This window comes from Dromaius novaehollandiae, chromosome 1, assembly GCF_036370855.1.
Source record: "Dromaius novaehollandiae isolate bDroNov1 chromosome 1, bDroNov1.hap1, whole genome shotgun sequence".
NCBI classification, from domain to species: domain Eukaryota; kingdom Metazoa; phylum Chordata; class Aves; order Casuariiformes; family Dromaiidae; genus Dromaius; species Dromaius novaehollandiae.
This window is the reverse complement of record NC_088098.1, coordinates 189,547,156-189,554,503: the sequence shown is the minus strand read 5'-3', so window position 1 is coordinate 189,554,503 and position 7,348 is coordinate 189,547,156. Positions and strand designations below refer to the sequence as shown.

The 7,348-nt window shown below is 40.6% G+C and overlaps 1 protein-coding gene across 1 annotated transcript; it reads left to right on the top strand.

The window, feature by feature from the left end:
* The first annotated feature begins 265 nt into the window (after nt 1-265).
* Nucleotides 266-5,294, top strand: C1H13orf42 (chromosome 1 C13orf42 homolog). Its single transcript, XM_064523428.1, has 3 exons — nt 266-685; nt 4,064-4,211; nt 5,053-5,294. The coding sequence occupies exons 1-3, from the start codon at nt 266-268 to the stop codon at nt 5,292-5,294; spliced, it is 810 nt and encodes a 269-aa protein (XP_064379498.1).
* Nucleotides 5,295-7,348: the final 2,054 nt, after the last annotated feature.

The window sequence follows — 7,348 nt, the reverse complement described above, 5'->3', positions numbered from 1 at the left end:
ACTGTATTTTAATCCGAGAAAAGGGCAAAGCTATTTAACTGACACGAGTGGAATAGAAAACTCGCTTCTGAGTTACCATCATGCTCTTCACAATGTATTAGGTCGAAAATAATTGAACAGTATTAGATTGTTTTTATCCTCATTTAGTAAGTGGCAAAGTTGTCTGTCAGCTGAAGGCAAGAGTTGCAGCTACTGGATACCAGATCTTTGGTTAAAATTAAGAAGCGCAAAGAGAAGAGGTACACAGGGGAGGAAGTGACACACTATGTTCAAAAAGATCCATTCTATATTTCACCCCAGTTCCCACCGAAGAAAGGTGACAGACAACATCCCTTACTGTGATGGCACGGGTTCTGCAGTGAGACTGATCCGCAGCACTTCTATGTATGTTCTTGGTGGTGAGCAGGAGAAAGTTAGTGAACCACTGAAAAAATGCAAAAGTACAAGCAGCATCGACTCCTGTGCTTACTTCCAGCCAAAAGAGGAAGACAGGGCCTGGATGTACTCCAAGACTCAGGACTTCCTGAAGTACCTACAGGATCTTTTAGCCTTGAGGAAAAAATATCTTGACAGTATCAATAACTTAAAATCCATGCATATGGCTGCAGATTCCCCAGTGTCCACAAAATCATCTAAAAGTGGAAAAAAGTCATTACCTCCTCTTCCTTCCAAAGAGTCTCCTAAGGTAATTCCTAAGAACTTTTGCCATGTGATTAGTCTTAAGCCATGAAGCAATTAGTTGTATGACCTATGATTTTTTGCCTTATTGGTCTCCTGCTGATTGTCTTCTTACTGTTATATCATCTGAAATGCTACTAAATACCTTAAAAATTCTTTTAGCATAGCATGAGGTCAAATAGGAATGATTGATCATGGGAAGAAATATGTCTACATGTGTGAGAGAGAGAGAAAAAGAGGAGAAGAAAATAGATATGGGAGTATGAGAAGTATGTGAAAACACGTTCTGAAAGATAGCTGTTTTCTCAGTACTCTGACAGGCTACAGAGTTCTCCACTATGGTTATTTATAGCTGTTACTGGCTGGCAAGCATAGTAATCCCTGGGTTTATGGGCAGCCCTTTTATTGGTTTTAAAATTACTTACACAAAGTAATTTTAAATACATTGAAACAAGTAGGATTTCCTATGGCTCGTCAGATTAGCTTGTCAATGCTACTTTTATGATGAGTGCAAGCTTAACTGATAGGTGGTAGGACATGAGGCATTCTTAGGGCTCCCTTCTCTGTTAGTTAAGAAACTGGCAGGAAGTTTTGAGATAGACAGTGTAGTTCCTCACCTTTTACTGTAATGACACCACAAAATAACCTTGAAATATTGTCTTTGATATCTCCATATAGGCTAGAGGAGAAATGATTGCAAAGCTTCCTCCTAGCTGCATTTTATGAAGTGCATGTGGCTAGAAAGTTCGGTGGCTGATCTGACTCTGGCCTTGATTCAGTGGGGACAAAGGAAAGAATTCCAGCAGGAGGGGTGATCTGTTCAGGTTACATGATCACAAACATGTCTTTGACAGCAGACTCACAGCTTGCCCAGCGCAGCCCTTAAACTGCATACCAACACGGATGATAGCAAAAAGAGACATATGGCTGATTTACTGGATAGCCCAGGTAGACATTACCAGAAAGGTATTGCCCCACTTTTATGTTCTGCCACTGCAGAGTCTCAAAATAGCTGAAACAGAGCTCTGTTACAGACATTGCTTAACCAAAGCACAAGCCTCACATTTTTAGGACTAGATAGCACATTTTTTATTTTAAATTTTTATCTAATACACATTTAGTCAGTGGGAATCTTCTGTTTGGTTTTATCAGGCTTCATGTCATCTTTATAATACTTTGGATGGTGACTCTCAGAATCTAGGAATAATAGTAGGAAACAATGTTCAGCTCCCTGGACTGGAGGAGAGAGTTTTTATAAAGATGTTTTATAAAAAGTTTTAAAAGTTTTATAAAGAATTTTTTTATAATTTATAAAATTATTTAGGGCTAGGGAAGCATCCAAAGGAATGACTGAGTTATAGGATAGTGGCTTGCATGGCAGTACCAGGTGTCAGGAGATGATTATCACCCTATCGGTACATGGTTTGTGAACTGACGTTGTGTCCTGTTATGCAAAGTCAGGCTTGAAGAAGAGGAGATTTACAGCACATCAGTTCCCCTAGTGAGCTCAGTGGTGATATATCACAGCAGTATGTGACTAACCATCGCGCCAGGTGGGGAAAAAAGAGCGAGAAAGGATACTCAAACTATGAGCCAAGAGCCCATGCACCTCTAGGCTTTATGAAGGGTTGTGACTTCCTGAGGTTTGCCGCCAAAAATTCCACTTAAAAAATGCCAAAAGCTTCAGTTTAGCAAACAAATGAATATCCCAGAGGCTGAGGCTGTCATCTGACTGTGGCTGACTAGCTCTTATGTATGAACAGCCCTGATACAGGCTGGCACTGTAGCTCCAGCAGCCTCCCCCTCAGGAACAGAGAGGAACATCAGCAAGATATGCCACACAGTGAGTCATTCTTGCTGACACGCACAGCAGGTCCACAGCAGCGCAGCACTAGCTTTGCAAAAATTAGGGAGAGATCAAGAAGACTTCCAGAATATCCACATGACTCACCTGCTTCCTAACTGCAAGTTTTATATTCACAGATCACAAGGTTCATTTTATCAACAGGCTTGAGTGGTTTTGTACCTAAATATTCCTGTTCGTGTTAAATTACCTGTCTGTGAAAATTCACTTCTTTCCCCTACCTGCTGCATGATTAATGGGAATGTACTTTGTCCAGACATCCTTGTTCTCAGCTCCCCAAGACTTTACTGGGGGAAAAAATGGGCAGAACTAACCCTTGGGTCCTGAATGCTTCTTGGACTTCAAAGCTGACTGTAGCTTCAAAATTTGTTACTTGGGTCTAGTGAGAGAGAGAGAAATAGAGAGTTGTATCAGATACTTGAAAAACAAGCATTTCTTTAAAATGTCTTTTAACCAATAAGGGCTTAGTCATAATAGCAGTCACTACTCTCAGTGTGGTAACAGTTATCTTTTAGTACTTCTGAGGATGTGCTAATCAACCCATAATGGTAGGAGGCGAATAAGTTAGTTCATATCTCTGCCCCCATCATTTCACAGAATGAGGAGCAAGCTGATCCTTCTGATATGTGATAAGCATGTACCCTTTCCTTGTAGGTTTGAAACCCAAGGTAGTAATTTTCTGGCTTCATATTTCTGTCTGGCAATACGCCTGGCTTGGACTCTCAGAGAAAATATACAGCCCTTTATTAGGTAGAACCCCTGTGAATGGCAGAAAGAGTTCATCCTACATGGACCTACAGAATTGCTAACCAAGGCTTTATGACTGTTTCAGGGTTTATAGACAGGCATTTGCTTTTTTTATCAAGACAGGCTCCTAATTTTAAACCCCGTGGCTTTCCTGTGGGAATTATCATCACAGAGTTGAATGACTCATATTTTAATGCACACAGTCCTTTTCCATTTCAAAAAGATTCCAGCAATTTAGATCTGGATTCATTTCACCTAACCTAGGCATTTTAATGAGGTGCTTAAATTAGTAACCAAGTTACCCTATGATTCCTCTGCAGTTTACAGAAAGAGCTGCCTGCAGAGGGGAATTCAGCCTACTAAGGCCTGACTCATCTGCTGAGGGTACTGGAGCCTTGCATTAATTATAGAGGAAACCCTGCGTGACTACAGTTCTAATGTGTGTGCCTCATTAGGTCCCTACTGCTAGGTAGAATAAATTTGGCCACAAAGCTAGTCTGTCATTAGGCACCCAATTAAATGGCCTGGTACTGGGATTCTGAGGTATTTTAGAAAATCTGGCCAGCAATGTCCAAGTAGAAAATGCTAGGTGTCGAGCATGTGACAAGATGGACATTTGTTAGACTGCTGTCCTGCTTTCTTTGATGGCTACAAACTTGAGTAGTCTGGACTTGTATCCTTTTCTGACAGCTTGAAATATGGAATCAGATACAATTTTTGCACTTAACTCACTTTGCCTAACTGTCAACTAACTCTTACATATCTGTTCAACAGGCATCTATGGAAAGAAAAGTCCCACAGTCCAGTTCAGATGTGAGAGAAGCTATAGCTTTCTTCGACTCAGTTATTGCAGACCTGGACTCAGAGAGATGGCGGAGAGTTCCTGACATGGATCTGCCAAATGTGGATGTTGATTTTGATGGTGCAGTATAAAACAGCCAATATATGATTACTCTTGCTGGGCAGAGAGTAGAGGGAGGAGTGACGATGTGAGACCATATTTGTTTATTTAATAGACACACTTCCCATCCTAATTTTGCTTCACAAATCTAGGATTGCCATATGCATCTACTTGAAACTGAGGTAATACACTGCTTGTTCCCCACTGAAAGGGTGGACTATTTTATGTGTGGCCATTACATGAGGAAATGTAGCATGTGGAGTGCTGGAATAGTGCTTGTGTTCTGCCCAGGGCTGAATTCCACCCTTGCATCTCTACCCTCTATAAAAAGCTAGAAGAGCTATAAAAAATGTAAAGATAATTCTTTCTACATCTGGTTTTCATTTTTCTCATTGAGAAATGGCTGGATATTTTCTCTCCAACCAGCAAAACAGAAGTAATTTAGAGATTAGGCTAAATAATGGTATATTTCCATTAGAAAGGATGGGATTTGCCTGACTAAATGAAGATATGCCCATCTGAACTCTTCATCCTTCCTGTATAATCAGTGGAGAGAAACAGGCATTTGTAAGTGCTTTGTCTTAGGCTAAAATAGATATCTGAAACAGATCAGATTAACTGTGCCCTAAAAGTGCCTATAAAGAGACTAGCTCTGATATACAAGCATCGAAATATTAGGTAAGGTGAATCCCATCCCAAGGAGCATCCTGAAGTGAAAATATGTTGAAAGCCATTAGTAACTGTTTGCTTGATTACTCAGTATTACCTCCAGCAAGGTCATAGCAGGCACCCCATTCTTCCATGGTGCATGTAAAAATATTTCTTGAACTCCGCTAACTCCAGATTATCTTCTGTCTTTCAGTTGCTACCAGCACAAGTGAACACAGTTTACATTCAAACTGGATCCTTCGTGCTCCCCGGAAATACTCACAAGATACTGCCCAAATGGCAAAGGCTTCAAGCCAATCTCAAGGAAACATCCAGCGGAGAACCACTGGCTCTAGAAAGAGATTGGAAAGACATCCCATATACTTGCCCAAAGCTGTGGAAGGGGCATATAACACTTTAAAATTTAAGCCCAAAACACATAAGAAAGAATTTTGAAAGAATATTCCATCTTCAGCTGAAGATATATGTAAGACTGTGCGTGTAAGACTTACTTCTTTTTTTTACCACTGGCCCGTATCTTACCCTGTAGAAGTGATATGTGCAGTCACTGAAGGTTCTTTGTGTGGGATATATTCTAAGCCATGGCTATTCCAGTGTTGGACTCATACAAGTGTTTAACTCATCGAGTTCATTGTGCCTAACAATGTTGCTTTATCATGGAGTTGGGGGGTGGGGTGGGGGACTCCAGCCTGACAAGTCTGTTTCTAGTGCTGTTATTGAAAGCAATGATTCAAAGATTGCCTGGTGCAGTAATTTTTCTTCTGATTCCAGCAGTACAAAGCAATTTAGCTAATACATTGTGAGCTTTTGCACCAATGTCCCCAACTTCAGAGCAGCGAAGCAGAGTTTTCTCTTTTTTTTCGCATGTGAAAATTAGAATGTGCCATCATTGACTCTATGATCTGAGAGTATCCAGTGGCACTGACAGGAGGCTGCGGTACAAGCAGAAAGAGCTGCAGTGAAGGAACCAGCACTGAGGAATGTTTTTGAGGAATTTCTCCACTGTGTTTTGAAAAAACAAGATATCTTGTATTCTGCTTGCTAATAGGAAAGGTTCTGTTCTTGGATACAACATCAAGTGAATGCAACATGCATTCCTTGCATGCAAAAATTTATACAGTGGTTTTTAATATGGTTACTCCCCCTCTTAGTTTTCATCTATTTCAACACCCAAATGCAGAATTAAATTTATTTAAACGCTAGCAATCTAAAACATCCCAGTGTTCACTAGAAAAGATTATTAGTGTCTTGGAGCAGAACAGTTTGAGCAAATTGGAGCATAGGTTGTTCTCAGGGGCAGGATGCAATTCTCAGACAAATCCCATTACATCATTAGATTATACCCAGTAGTGGATTTCTGAACAGTTCATCATTAAAGATTAAACATTAGGAAGAACACAGTCAAGAGGTGTTCCTCTTCAGGCTCTTTCATCTTAGAGGTGAGATGTCTTCCATGTGATACTTGGAATTGTTATGTCCCATTTTCTGCCTATTTCACTGATGTACAGCAATTTAAAAATTCATGGACTGTGACAAGGACCTAGCATCCTGTGGAAGTACAAGCTTGCTGCCCTTCAGGTAGGGCAATACCATTTGTAAATCACTGGCATCAGTCTAGGCCAAATCTCCCAGCTCATACTTTGCCTTAAGAATTTACTAAGACATTTGGAAGCAAGCCTTTGTTTACTCAGATATATTTTTTTCAGCTGGTGTTCAGTCAGGGTTGCTCTGTGACAGAAGGATCATGGCAACACTGATATAACCAGCTAATGATTCACTGGGGATTTCCTATTCCTAAGTTCAGTGGTCTTTGTGTCCAAACGCTTGGATAAATTTCCTAAGGCACTAATCATTAGTGTAACCCATCTGATATATTATAATCTTCATAAACCTTGTGCCCACTACACAGAACATTTGGCAGATAGCAATTTTTGCTGATCTATGTTCTTAGTGTTTGAGACTGAGTTATTCAACCAGCATTTCTGCCATTAGGTGCAAGAACCTCTCTCAAATCTTGCTGATCTAGGACACTTTCTGTCATGGGATAGGAAAGTGCCAAGATAATATGTGTTCATCTATTTAGAACTGGCATCTCCTGGCTGAATAAAACTTTTTGTTCTTTTTCTAGTGGTGTTCATGAAGGGGAGGGGGGAAATTGTTTCCGTAGTACTCCAATTCTAGAAGTGCTCTTGCTACTCTCAGTCTAGCCTATATCCTCCTCAGAATGACCAGTTTAACTAACATCATTGATACCTCATGGTGAAAAGTTTAAATGAAGGTCTAGGTTTTGCTTCTGCTTCCCCACCATTGGTGCTTCTCACAGTTAATCAGTATTCTCTATGCAGATGGTGCTGCTGCCTTCGTACCTCCCCAGTTCTGTCCTTACTGCCTTGAACTGAACATCATTAACTGCCCTTAAAGCTGTTCCAGCTTTGACATGTGTCTGTTCAAGACCACTTGGCTAGGTGGGATAGGCAGAGCACAACACG

Excerpts from the sequence above, each read along its gene's own strand:
- C1H13orf42 (XM_064523428.1), top strand. The coding sequence starts at position 266 with ATGTTCAAAAAGATCCATTCTATATTTCACCCCAGTTCCCACCGAAGA. Across the intron at positions 686-4,063 it reads CTTCCAAAGAGTCTCCTAAG|GCATCTATGGAAAGAAAAGT; the intron begins GTAATTCCTAAG and ends TCTGTTCAACAG. Across the intron at positions 4,212-5,052 it reads TGTGGATGTTGATTTTGATG|TTGCTACCAGCACAAGTGAA; the intron begins GTGCAGTATAAA and ends TCTGTCTTTCAG.